Source organism: Chenopodium album, chromosome 24 (genome assembly GCF_948465745.1).
Source record: "Chenopodium album chromosome 24, dcCheAlbu1.1, whole genome shotgun sequence".
NCBI lineage: Eukaryota > Viridiplantae > Streptophyta > Magnoliopsida > Caryophyllales > Amaranthaceae > Chenopodium > Chenopodium album.
The window spans coordinates 24,844,772-24,858,150 of NC_137857.1; the positions used below are offsets into that span (position 1 = coordinate 24,844,772).

Here is a 13,379-nt window from a genome sequence, read left to right on the forward strand (position 1 = left end):
AGAGAGAAAGTAGGATGTAATAAATGATAGTAAATTTCTGAATGTCCCCCATTTTGGGGGATTATCTCCCTATTTATAGGGTCATTGGGAAAAGTGCCCCTCCCTAGGTCATTTTAACCTAGGACTGATGGGCTGCGCCGCCAAATAGCGGATTTTTGGGGAATTGGGCCCTTGAAGGCCGCAATTCTAAGAGAGTATCTGGAGAGGCCACGTGTCTGCTGGAGATTGGTCAAGGATGACCTGTCAGCCCCTGACACGTGGCACCTCCTCATTTGTCCATTTGTCGAGGGTAAAAATACCCCAAACAGAACTTAGAGACAACATTCCGCTTATTAACTTTCGGGATGAGGACAATGAAATTTCATTTATCTCTCTGAGCATGTGCCCCTCTCTAAAGAAAGCTTAGACTGATACATTGGTATCCTTAGGCATTGTCTTCCAATTTGCATTGTAAAATTCCAAAGGAAAACCATCAAGCCCCGATGATTTGTTCCCCTTCATTCCAAAGGTAGCCTTTCTTATATTTGCCTTTGTTTTTTCTTTGCTAATATAATTGATTAATCTATCTTCTCCTTTTTTTTTTTTTTTTTTTTTTTTTTTGATTGACTTTTGTTTTCTTATCTTTGTATTAATTATTTTTAAACATGATGATATGATCTTTTTAGCTTAACACCACAACCTCCCCCTCCCTGTTTCACTTATATAATAATTTTATATGGTACTTATCATCATTCTCTCTTCCCAATTGCCACAATAATTACGTAATCCTTTTTTTTTTTTTTTTAATGCAAGTCAAACAGGCAATAAGTAAACATGAATAGTGCAATTTCCCAAATGTTACAAAGGAAGTATATAAAAAAACACAACACAAAGACAACTTGAAATCTCTTACACATATACAGATTTGTAAAATAGCGCATTTAGGTCGAATCATAATTGTGAATGTCCTTAAAAAAAATAATAAAAAAAAATAAATTAAAAAAAAAAACACCATAATTGTGAATATACAAAAACACAACATGAAGGCTGGTGCTTTGGTTGTGTCATATTCAGAAAGTTCCAAGGTCTACGGTTGCTCAAGCTCACTATTTGTCAGGGAAGGCGTGTCGGCGTGATTTACTTTGTTTCCGTTTTTAGTTTGTTTGTTGTTTGTAAGTTCTTTTGTCAAAAAAAAAAAAAAAAAAAAAAAAAAAAAAAAAAAAAATGCAGACATCATTTGTAAAATTGACAATTTAAAACTGCCATACAACGAATTAGTGACTTTTTTTTTATTAACGTTGTTCAATACAACTAGTATAAAAGTATAATAAACCAAAGCAGACATGATGTAATTCCAGCACGAGCATCAGAAAGAGCAATTTATGCACATAATGATCTTGAAATATTGAACAGAATATGCAGTCCCTATTTCATTCAAACCTGTCTTCGTGCTTAAATGTCCTGAACAACAAATTCGGTTTAAATTTTTACTATACAGATATTCGATGGAATCACACTATAATAGAGATCAATAAAATAAAAGAACCCTTCCCGTAATATTAATAATAATTACAACATTCACAATAAGCACTTGGTTGATTGAAATATACCAAATACATGGATACACAAAAGGCTCAGTGAACAAAGCAAATTATCAGAACAAATCAAGATCCGCTTTTGACAAAAAGGAGGAGAGAGACACCGAGCAGTTACACCAGAAATTATTTCTTTTCTGTAGTAACCCCAACAACGACATTACTAACCTGCAGAAATTAAACAGCTGCAAGTTAGTTCTTGCTTTGAAAGACCTGATAAATTACAAATACAATCAGGAGAGGGAGGAAGCATAGGACATTACCAATTTACCACTTCCGTCAAATGACATAGGGTTTTCCACAACCACTGTTTGACTTTGGGAATTTGGGACAGGCTGCATAACACACAAGCATTTGGCATGCTTAATAAGAATGACAGGTACAAAAAAAAGACCAGGACTCTACATATAAATTACGCCAATGTTCTATATATAAAGATAACCACATGTGACATGATAATTTTAGAAACAGAACCAAGTCATAACGTCATATGATGAGTAATTTATCCTTTGGATGGTGACTATAGACTAAGAAAGTCAATAGTGACAACTCGTATTTAATCGTGATTCTAGCACTTACTGTGGAAGTTGATGATGTAGCTACACCGTTTTGTCTATGAATTGAACCTGATCCATTGGCATTCTGGAGAACACATAAATAGTAAAATTTCAATATAGATAAATTTTACCTAAAGCACCAAAATACCTGAAGTACTAAGCTCCTGATACAACTAGATATTCAGGCAACTTAAGTATTAATTGGTCCAAAAATGTGATCCAGCTAAAGTGCCTTTAAACAGGTTGACATGACCATATTTAGCTCTACAGTAGATTAGATTCAGCTCATTTTCAAGGAAAATATTCAGCTAATTTTCAAGGAAAATCCACCTTATCATAGTATTAAGTTTATGATATAGCACCTTTAATAAATATTTTTTGTGAAAAATTATTTTACCATATAATTTTTCTAAAACACCACCTAAATGCTAAAAAACATGGTTAGTCAGTGCAACTCCTGATGTGTCTCAAAATTTCCTTCTTTTTTGGCAAGTGATTCACAGTTAATTTTTTACTCCTTCCCCCTCACATGCTCTCTCTATCTCTCTCCTCATCACACTGGTCTTTTTCTTGCTTCTGCACATGATCTTATCTTCCTCCTTCCTTCCTATATATATAGTCCTCCCATGGCTAGCATCTAGGGCCAAATTCCATCACATACAAAGAAAAAAGTTTAATTTTTTTATCACTATTTTTTTTTCAGTTTATGAAAGTTCTCCAACTCAAACCCCCAACTTTATGGCTTTTCTCAAATGTAAGCAAAAGGATAGTAAGACCAATTCCGATAATAAAATTACCTTCAAACAAACTAATATAATACCCAATCCACTAAAGATTTGGTTAAATAAAAAGGGTATTTGGTGAAATATACTAAAGAGCCCAAAGGCTGAAGACCTATTTTGAATAACTCATTTTTTTATTTACTAAGTTGTTAGTCAAAGCTCTATATATAAATATTTAAGGACTGTTTTCTTAAAGAGTATAAATTTTGTGGTGGCTGCAAGAGTCAACTTAGGACGAATCTTATTCTTTTGGGAAATTTTCATTGGTAGCGTAGAGTTTTTTTGAATTATTTCTAGCCATCTTTAGAATAAAATAAAATATTATTACCACAATTGCCCCTTAATTTAAATTAAATCCTTGCTTCATGACATTTGAAAGGGAACTATGTCAAATCCTTGTTTTAATTAACTGATTTTATTGTGCACTAATGACAATGCCCTTCACATTGACTCCTAAAAAGTATCTCCATGGACACATGCTTCTTCCAATAAAACTTTCATAACTACTATGGAAAGAAGCTTAGAATGGGTCAAACTTTCATATAGGCAATCCACACAACAATGACTAATGTGAAACTAGCACTAGTTAGTGTGTAACAATTTTAAGTTTAGGATACAAAGTAGAAGGGATAATGAAGTTGGATCGTTGGCTGCAATAATGGGTGATAACGGTTGTCTCATCTGGTGATGGAGAAAGACGCCGTTTCATGGTAGTTTGTAAGGGGATGAGAGAGATTAGCTAAAATTGAGAGAGAGAAAACAAGTGATCGATATAAGAGAGAGAGAGAGAGAGAGAGACTTTTAGGCATCAGGGAAGTGGTGGCTGCAATGGTAAAAACGAGTAAAACAAGCTTAAGGGAGTCTATTATGGATGCCAAGGTACATACACAAGGGGAAGAAAGTGGAGGAACTGGGATAGAAACTGTTTTAGAATTTTGAGACATTAGTGATGCTTTAATTTTAACTTCTTAATTAGCATGAAATCACAAAATTAAACTAGCAATTTAGCAGGAATCCTTATTAATGTCATGGAGAAAAATCAAATATAAATGGAAGGTCCTTTGTGGTAAGTTTTTTGTTGGGTTTTTCTACACAGTAACCCTGTTTTTTTCACTTTTCTACGTTGTGCCCCAACATATACGACTTTCTACACGGTAACCCCAATATACTTTTTGTTTCCATACGGTAACCTTGCCGTTATCCTGCCGTTAAAAAATTCCGTTAGTGGGGCCCACCCTTCATTTATTAATATTATTTTTATCGAATTGGTATTCCGTCAAAGGTTTCGGGGGCTATTTTGGTTCTTAGGGACCAAATTGAGCTCAGATTTGGCAAAAAAATAACGTAGATGCCAAAAATAAATAATATAAAAATAAGTGTTATAACGTAGATTTGACAAAATGCTGAAGAAATCAGCATTTGAGTAATATAAAAATAAGTGTTATAATTGTTGAAGTGAATGACAGGAATATCAACTTTTTAGATAGATTCTGGACTCACTCAAAGTCACTAAATTTATAACATTAATGTTTCATAAGATGACTGCTGACATTAGTGTACATTTTGATTATTGAGATTATTTAATCCTTGAAAAATTTAGGTCAAAAGACTATCAAGTCAAAATATTGTCTCACAAGACTTTAAACTCTGTCAATGCAATACTTGATGGTAGCAATTTGCCTCAATTCAATTGTCAATCCTAAGAGCATAAATCTAATCTCAGGCGTCAGATAATCAAATTAAGGGTGGCATTCTTTATCTAACCTTTACTTAAGTTTTGGTTGCAAAGAAGGTTTGATAAGCTTTCATGGCTATTATTAGCTTGGAAACATTGTCTCATTTTAGACAATTAACCATAAATTCCAGCTATGCCTTTCTCCATGTTCAGGATGCTAATTAATTTAATGGCATTTCTTTCAATTAGACTTAAATTCGGATCACTTATGCAAATAGCTATCCTTCTCCAAACTGCACCTTATAAACGGACATGCGATTTCAATTTTCAGCAGAATCAACCACAAGATATGTGGAAAAAACAGGAAAAGCAACACACAATAAAATAGTATACAATAAAATAAAATAATAAATAAATACTTAGAAAAGGAGCCCTTAGCATAACAATGTAGAGACTTAATGAACTTACTCCAACATTTGTGATATAGTGACAAACAGCACATTTGACTGATGGAGCTCCATATGGATACATAAGTGCCATCTGGCAGCTTCCACATCGCACTGTGGCAAACTGGTTCGATACTATTCATGACCACATAAAACAGAACAGAGAAAATTAGAAAAGAAAATTTCACATTCAGAGTTTCAGACAACAAAGTCAAATTATCAGATTCCAACATTCAATGAAGATTGATTATCAAAATTATAAAGAGTTGCACTTTAAGCCGTTTTAAACGGCACATCAAACATAAACCTCAAAAAAGTACTAACAATATATACAAGTAAAACAAAACAACATTTAAATTCGAAGAACATCAAAACATCAAATTTTTGAGAAAGAAGTTCAAACTGACAGACAAGCAAAGGAGTGTATATCATGACACGGAAGATATTCTAATTTCTAAGACAGAAACAGTAGGGTGAATAATCAAAGTCTCCTAATCAAATACCTCAAGTCCTGCTTGTTACAAATCCTCAGTATTCCATCTGACATACGTTTTGGAAGTTCTTTCATAAGCTATTGGACAGCAAGATAAAGTCAATTCATGAACTACATCCTAGATCTATTCCTAGAACACAAGAAAAATAATGACATCATGCCACATGTCGCCTTCTCCTCTTTAACATACATTCAACTCAAATGATCCTCACATAAAAGGGCGGCAATCAAGACTTGAACCCTAAACCTCCCAATTTAAAAGCAAAAAATTACCATCTGATCTATGCAATATTATTTAGCATACCACGCCAACCTATAATAAGTTCTATCTAGAGGAGAACAGAATTAAATAGAATTTATTTACAATACTACTAATTAATTTTCATTACTTCTATAATATATTATCAATTGTTATTAGCTTATATCATCAAAGTGATTAAACCATCTTATGATTCTTTTCCCACCTATATTCAATTGAAAAGTTTCTTTTAATCTCATTTTACAAGCAATTACTCAATAGGGGCAATGCCTAGTAAGTATGTAAAAACTTCCGACAGCAGCACTATGCCATTAAAGTTATTTCACTATCTTGTTAAATGTTACCTATGTTACACAAACTCTTCAAATGTGGAAAGCAGAAAACATTTGCAAGTTTTCCACAATATTTCTAGGAACCGACCAAATATTTTCACCAATCAAGGAGTCTATTGCATTTAGAAAAGAACTATCCTAAGGTGTCCTTTACTTTATCCTTAATTCCCTATTTTATAATTATTCATTGCATTATCAGGCCAATAAAAGTATAAAACATATAAATTCTTTAGAAAGATAAATATTTAGCCATAGTACTCTCTCCGTTCTTTAATTATCTTCCTACTTACCATGGAAAAAAAAAGGTCGAAAGGGAAAGTGAAAAGTGGGTCCCTTTTTAACTTTTTGGGTAGGAAAGAGAAAGTTGTGTAGACACATCATATTATTACATAGTGTAATGTGAGCCATGTGGTGGGCTAAGGAGGGATGAAGGTGGAAATTTCTTTAACTATAATAGGAATAAAGCAAAAGTAGGAAAAAAAATTACAGAAATAAATAATTAAATAAAAGAATTGTCTACATGGAAAGTAGGAAGATAAAAAATAAAAAATAAAAAAATAACAGAGGGAGTAACTAATTTTGATAAGCATATTTCAGGCACATATAATGGTGAAAATGACTGTTTGAAAATAATTAAAAACAAAAAAAAATATAATAACAGATGATTCTATAAGGCTTCTCTCACAAAATTAGCACATTTAACTATTTGATTAAACAATATCTGACATCAGTGACATGTACTAGTCAGATACAGATATGACAAGATAATTGGAGTGTATCTTATATCTATAGATATAAAGATATAAAAAAAATATTCCAGTATGTCCTTTTCTAACCCATTTTGTATCCATGATTTCATGAATGTGGAGCAGACAAACAGTTATTCTAGCTTGTATGCTATGACAGGATGACTGAAGTGTATCTCAATATATATTGTATATATAAATAAAATTCCATTATGTCCTTTTCTAACCCATTTTGTACCCATGATTTCATGAATGTTGATGTTTGACAGAATGTTTTCAAATAAAAGGAACTTGTGTCAACTAGCATTAGAATGCCACAAGTAACAGGACATACTAGCATAAACAATTCAAACTCGTAAAGATAACTCTCCATAAACCCCTCGCCCACTAATGAAAAGATAATACTTTGTACTGTTTAGTGAAAAAATTGCCATACTCAAGTTAATGATTGACACAAGTTAATATGTGTTTCCTTTCTGTAAAATTCTAAATCTTCTACCTACATGTTATTTTAGTGGGTCAAAATACACAAGGTTAATCTCTGTCCAGGATATGGTTCAAGGAGACAAGCGAGTGGGAAAGCAGTTGGGCCAGATATGGGCAGCAACTAAACAGCCATGTGGGCTTGTGACTTGACAAAAGTTGCAAGGAGTTTAACATAAAAAGTACTTGATATTGGCAAATGTATTCCCAACAGTTACTTCTTGGTTTGGTAGTTAGTTTTCCTGTGTACTCAAGGGTAATAAGTTGAAATACTCAAGGGTAATAAGTTGAAAATAACTTGTTATTTTCCAATAAAACAAGGTATAGGTATTCAGGAAACAAAATAGATAAAACTCCGAGTTACACAATTAACATGACAATATTACTGAATTACTTGCATCTCAAACTATGGATGCTTAGAAGCTCAAATAGCTAGAACATTAGCCTAAAAATATGAGAAAAATTTCTTTACATAAGTGGACAATTGACAGGTTTTATCCACCACTTCTCATACATGCAACATAGAATTTAATACCTGGAGAGGAATTTGTTAGATTCACGGTGTGACAGCACAAGCATCTCACACTTGTCGCACCCCGTGAGTACATGAGTAAGGTATGACAACACCCACATATGATCTGATCCATTTCCAATCCTGTGCAAAAAAAATCCATTAGAGCATTTATGTAGACAAATGATCACAGTTAAGGATCACAACACATTGAATGCTATGAACAGACATGAGTACATGACATGCAAAGATTCTCTTTTCACCTTATATTTCATCACATAAACTAATCCGAACTTATGTAATGCTACTTGAACTGATAAGGACTCATTTTGGTTGTAAAAAGAAGACGGTAGGTCTTATATGATCTCATTGGACCTTAAATTTCTTTGTGAATATTTAAACAGGCGAAAATAGCATGGCCTAAGTCAATACTATTAAACCCCTATTATAATGCCACAAGATATAACACTAATATCACATATACTTCTACTAAAAGATAAAGACCATATACACCATGAAACACTTGTCAATCATCCAATACATTGCATCAAAGAACGGCCAAGCAGCATAAACACATTAAAGTATATCTGTAATTGCAAATAAGACAATTTATGCAAAAACTTTCCCTATCCCAATTTAATTTGCCCCCTTATCAAGACAAATAGTTTTTGGTGGAGTTTTGGGAGAGTGGTTATCAGTTGTTAATTTAATATAAAGGTAGACGTGATGAAGATAAGAGTAATCATTTACTTGGGTGAGAGAAACCATGAAAGAATCAATATTGCCTTTTAGGAATCTTAGTCTATAATTTCTTCATGTATTTAACCTATGTAGCAAGTAAATGTGGAGAGGATGGTAGGGTTATTGATTTAATTAAATTACTACTCAAAATATTGTCGATAGCCTAAAGTTGATGATGTCTTTCTAGCTTCTAATACAATCAACTGGAAAACTCCTTGCTCGTATATTGGTTGAGGTTACCCGTTATATTAGGAAAGGTGAGGATTACAGGATTGACAACTAGATTAGATCCCTTGTAATGCACGGTTTTTACAAAATTTAATTATAAATTATAACAATCGTGGAAAAGTTATACATTAATTTACACAAAAGCGAGAGTTATACAATAATTTAATTAGTTGACAAACTTTTATGGTTTGGGCATTAATAACCTTATCTAAAAGGTATAAAAGATATCAAATGAAAAATATGGAATATAAATGTTAACAAAATATGGAAAAAATATCTTCGTTGGTATAGTAGAAGATTGTTTAAGAATATTTGACTTATTTATTACAATCTTTGAAAAGTTATACATTAATTTACACAAAAGCGAGAGTTATACAATAATTTAATTAGTTGACAAACTTTTATGGTTTGGGCATTAATAACCTTATATAAAAGGTATAAAGATATGAAATGAAAAGTATGAAATATATATGTTAACTAAACATGGAAAAAATATCTTCGTTGGTATAGTAGAAGATTGTTTAAGAAGATTTGACAAAAAAATAAAAAGAAAAAATATTTGGAGGGAAAATACAGCACTAGGTAATGACACGTGTCATTCCTGCCTTTCCTGGTGTCTGTTTTAATATTACGTTATTGATTCTATGTATTTAACCTATGTACGAATCCTAGTCCGTAACTACTTCAGCTAAATAACCTATGTAGTAAAATACATGTAGAGAGGATGGTAGCGTTAATGGTTTGACTATAATACTACACAGAATAATTTCGATTGCCTATGGTTGATGATATCTTTCAGCATTTAATGCAATCAGCAAAAATCCATGTTCATACTCCCTCCACTTTTATTATATGCATCACTTTGACAATTGCACTATTCACATGCCATGATTGACTTAATTTTTTGACCTCTAAGGAGGCGTTTGGTTCAAACAATGGTACGGGTTTGGAATGAGGAATGAAACCTAGGTGGTATGGGGTTGGAACTTGATACTTGATTTCATGTGTTTCGTTTTTATCTAGGAATGATAGTTTTTCTTTAATTTTAAACCTAAAGGTATGGGTATGAGCCATACCCACCTCCCCCCTTGGGTTTCAAAAACCCATACCTTGGGGGTTTGAGGTATGGGTTTGAAAAATGAAATTTCAAGAAACAAACACAAGATATGGGTTTTGGTCATTCCAAACCCATACCTTATACCTAATTTGCTTGAACCAAACACCCCCTAAAAGATGAATAAATGTTATTATATTATATATCATTAGATTTGTCATAATGTCTAGTTTCATAATATAATTTTGTTACAATTTTTATTAATACACAATTAAAAATATTTATGGTCAAAGTAGCATATCAGCAAATGTGCCGATCAAACTGATTCATATAATAAAATAAATAAATAAATAAAATAAAATAAAAAAAAACAAACAAACAGAGGGAGTAATATTTAGCATTGTTCTTTTGGTTCACCGCTTGTCTCTATCATATGGTTGAAAGTTCTATGTATTTAAACCTATGTGTCTGTAGCTGCTTCAAGTAATTAACCTATGTATGTAGCAAATAAATGTAGTGAGGATGGTTGGGTTAATGGTCTGATTGAATTACTACTCAAAATATTGTCAATTGGCTAAGATTAATGATGTCTTTATCTAGCGTCTAACACATTCAATAAGTTCCATGCTTGTAGTATTTGGGATTGTTTAAAGTATTAGTACTAGCTCAACATGTGCAAAATTGATTTTGAACAAATAAAACTTTGAACTTTCCGAAAAAAAGTTGTGCACATTATGTTTAAAATTTATGCACCTTTAACTTGAGTCATATATTATTTACACATTTAGTTCAAAAAATATGCACATTCAATACAAAAATTATGCACATAAAATCCTTATCATTTCAAAATTCTCATTTGACCCTATATATATATTGGATACGGTGAGAATAGGTCTGTATGTGAGAACTCATGCTTAATTGCTTAAATGAGAATAGATTTAAAATTAAAACATGTGAGTAAAATTTAGAACATACCTCCGTTATTTTTTAGTTACAACAAAGGGATATTTTTGTGAGATAGAAAAAATTATTTTGTTGCAACTAAAAAGTAATGGAGGTAAATGTAGAACATCTATTAACATTCATAACATTTAAGTAAAAATTTAGAAAACCTGACTTAAATTTAGAACGAATTAGTAAAATTAAAACATGTGAGTAAAATGTTATAATATACGAGTAAAAATTTAGAACATATCATTCCGAACCACGTCTCTCATATCATCTTGTCATAGGCCTTCGCCAAATCATTGAAAACCATAAGCATTGCAAAATTGGTTGATTTTGAAAAACCTGCTATGTTACACATTTTTTTTTCTTATTCATTGTAGAATGACAACTTCTAGCTCCTCTTCGCTTTCGGTGCTCAGTAAATGTAATTGTAGACAATAGTGACTTGATCATGAACCCAAAAGTTTTGTCACTTTCTTATCCTACTAAGTGAGTAACATGTCCAAGATATTAAGGGGAGGGATGGAGAGAGAGAGAGATTTAGGCATCTAACTTTGACAGATGAAAGACAGGAGTGATGATTAAAATGATCGGTAAAATGATAGGAGAGGACTATAGGCCACATATTTCTCTAGTAAGTTGTAAACAAAGTATTCTTCGCAAAGATAGGGCATGACATAGAAAGAATATCAAGCTAATCAAATAGAAGAAACACAGAGAAAGGTACTACAAAGCAACTCAAGTAAAATGAGATAAAGTAGATTTGTGTTTAAATGTAAAAGGGAGAAAACCTTAAAAAATAAATAAATAAATAAAGCAGATTGACAAACTAAATGCTGAGATCCTCTTATAATATTGGGTCATTTGTCTGCCAACTTAAAAAGATTAGAGATGCTGAAATTCAGCTAAGCTACCATAAAATCTGTGAAACTATGTCAAGTTTAAATAGCCTTGTGATTGGATAGACAATGTTCATAGGCTTTAAAATTCAATCAAAATGCGAGTCAATCATAGGATGCATTATGCAATTCATTTCAGCAGCCAAGCAATACAAAAGGAAATATTAAAGGTTTTCTAGGAAGTTAACAATAAGCAAATAATAGCAGATAGAAAAACCAAGCTCCACATAAAGGCCATATGGTATAACAATACACACAAAAATAAAGATAATTATAAAGCATAAAAATTATTCAAAAACTTGAATTCTTGTTCGTTCATCTGAAAATACTTTGAGTTAGTGCTAGTTGAGCCAATTGTACTTTTATTTGTATAAATTATATTCTTATAGTCTTATTACACTTCAAATTCTCATATAATTTCTTAACCATTCCCCCACCACATTAGAATTCTTGTTCTTATTATAATCATCCAAATTCTTAACATCTAATTATATCGCGCAAATTAAACTCAATTGCACTCTTATCAGTAAATTAGTTTTACTTAATCATACACTTTGCATTCACTATAATCTTCAGAATTCCAAACATATCATTATGTTTATGCTACTTGACCCGATTGTACCTTTATCAGTAAATTAGTTCAATTCAAGCTAATTAAACTTCGAATTCTCCTACAGTTTTCTTGCCTACCTCCCAACCCCGCATTTCCGCAAACATCGATAAATTAAGCACATATTCACATTCTGAAATCGAAAACTACGATAAAGAACAAATAAATCATACACATATTTAAAATACCTGTAGCGGCCGTCGATTGGACCGGGGTAACTATATTACATACGGCACAACGAACATTGGTTGCACCTCTCGGGTATAGAAGAACAGTTCTACAACCATTGCACACAACTTGGCTCTGCATATTAACTGTTGCATTCAATCATCACAAAATTATTATCATAAAACTGGCAAATTCAAAGGGGTTTTACTGGGTTCAATTCAACTGAAACCCCAAATCTGAAATAATTTTTTTTAATCATGTCTATCTAAATTGTATATATATATAAGCAAAATTGAATAAAATCAATCAAAATTAGAAAGAAAATTAGACAAGAATTGATTTACCTAAAAAAGGGTGAGTCGTGGAATTCGATTTTGGGGAAAAAGATTGAATAAACCCGAAATTCTTTCCTCTCAAAATCCTCAAATTGGAGGATGGAGGAAAGAAGGAGGAGGAAGGAAGAAGGACGCCCTTTTTGATTTTTGAGATAGAGAAAAAGACCGAATCCAGTAAATTACTTTGACAATCGTGAATGATAAAATATTACGGGGTTATTACGGAGAACACTATATAAGGGAGATGTAATCCAATTAGGCAATTACCGAGTAATATTTACTAAGTGTCTAAGCTTAGCTTGGTCTAGTGAAAAAAAAAAAAAAGTACTAGATGAAACCCGTGTGATGCACGTTTTGTTAGTACTTTTTAAAAAAATATTTTCATATTTATGTGATTGAAATTGTTATTATATTAGTTTTAAAATATTAGATAAAATTTCTAATCTCAAAAGATAATATTTTGTATCTAATTGATTTAAACATTAAAATCTCATTCGTCAATTTTACTCACGTGGCATTTGAATCATTTAATTGTAAA

General features: G+C 31.9%; 1 protein-coding gene across 2 annotated transcripts; it reads right to left on the minus strand.

Moving 5' to 3' along the window:
* Nucleotides 1-1,384: 1,384 nt before the first annotated feature.
* LOC145611166 (protein LOL3-like) lies at nucleotides 1,385-13,040 on the minus strand. 2 transcript variants are annotated; one of them, XM_081666445.1, is made up of 7 exons: nucleotides 12,851-13,039; nucleotides 12,527-12,652; nucleotides 7,883-8,002; nucleotides 5,057-5,169; nucleotides 2,154-2,216; nucleotides 1,838-1,909; nucleotides 1,385-1,742 (listed from the first exon to the last, which is right to left on the minus strand). In XM_081666445.1, the coding sequence occupies exons 2-7, from the start codon at nucleotides 12,645-12,647 to the stop codon at nucleotides 1,701-1,703; spliced, it is 531 nt and encodes a 176-aa protein (XP_081522571.1). In that variant the 5' UTR covers nucleotides 12,648-12,652; nucleotides 12,851-13,039; the 3' UTR covers nucleotides 1,385-1,700. The 2 variants fall into 2 exon arrangements, with proteins under 2 accessions (XP_081522571.1, XP_081522572.1); XM_081666446.1 differs by lacking the exon at nucleotides 2,154-2,216 and having other exon boundaries at nucleotides 12,851-13,040.
* Nucleotides 13,041-13,379: the final 339 nt, after the last annotated feature.

What these genes read in the sequence shown, in the direction of transcription:
- LOC145611166 (XM_081666445.1), bottom strand. Translation starts at nt 12,647, where the DNA reads ATGCAGAGCCAAGTTGTGTGCAATGGTTGTAGAACTGTTCTTCTATAC. An exon ending in CCAATCGACGGCCGCTACAG is followed by an intron (nt 8,003 to 12,526) that starts GTATTTTAAATA and finishes TTTTTTGCACAG; the next exon opens with GATTGGAAATGGATCAGATC. An exon ending in CTACATCATCAACTTCCACA is followed by an intron (nt 1,910 to 2,153) that starts GTAAGTGCTAGA and finishes TGTGTTATGCAG; the next exon opens with CCTGTCCCAAATTCCCAAAG.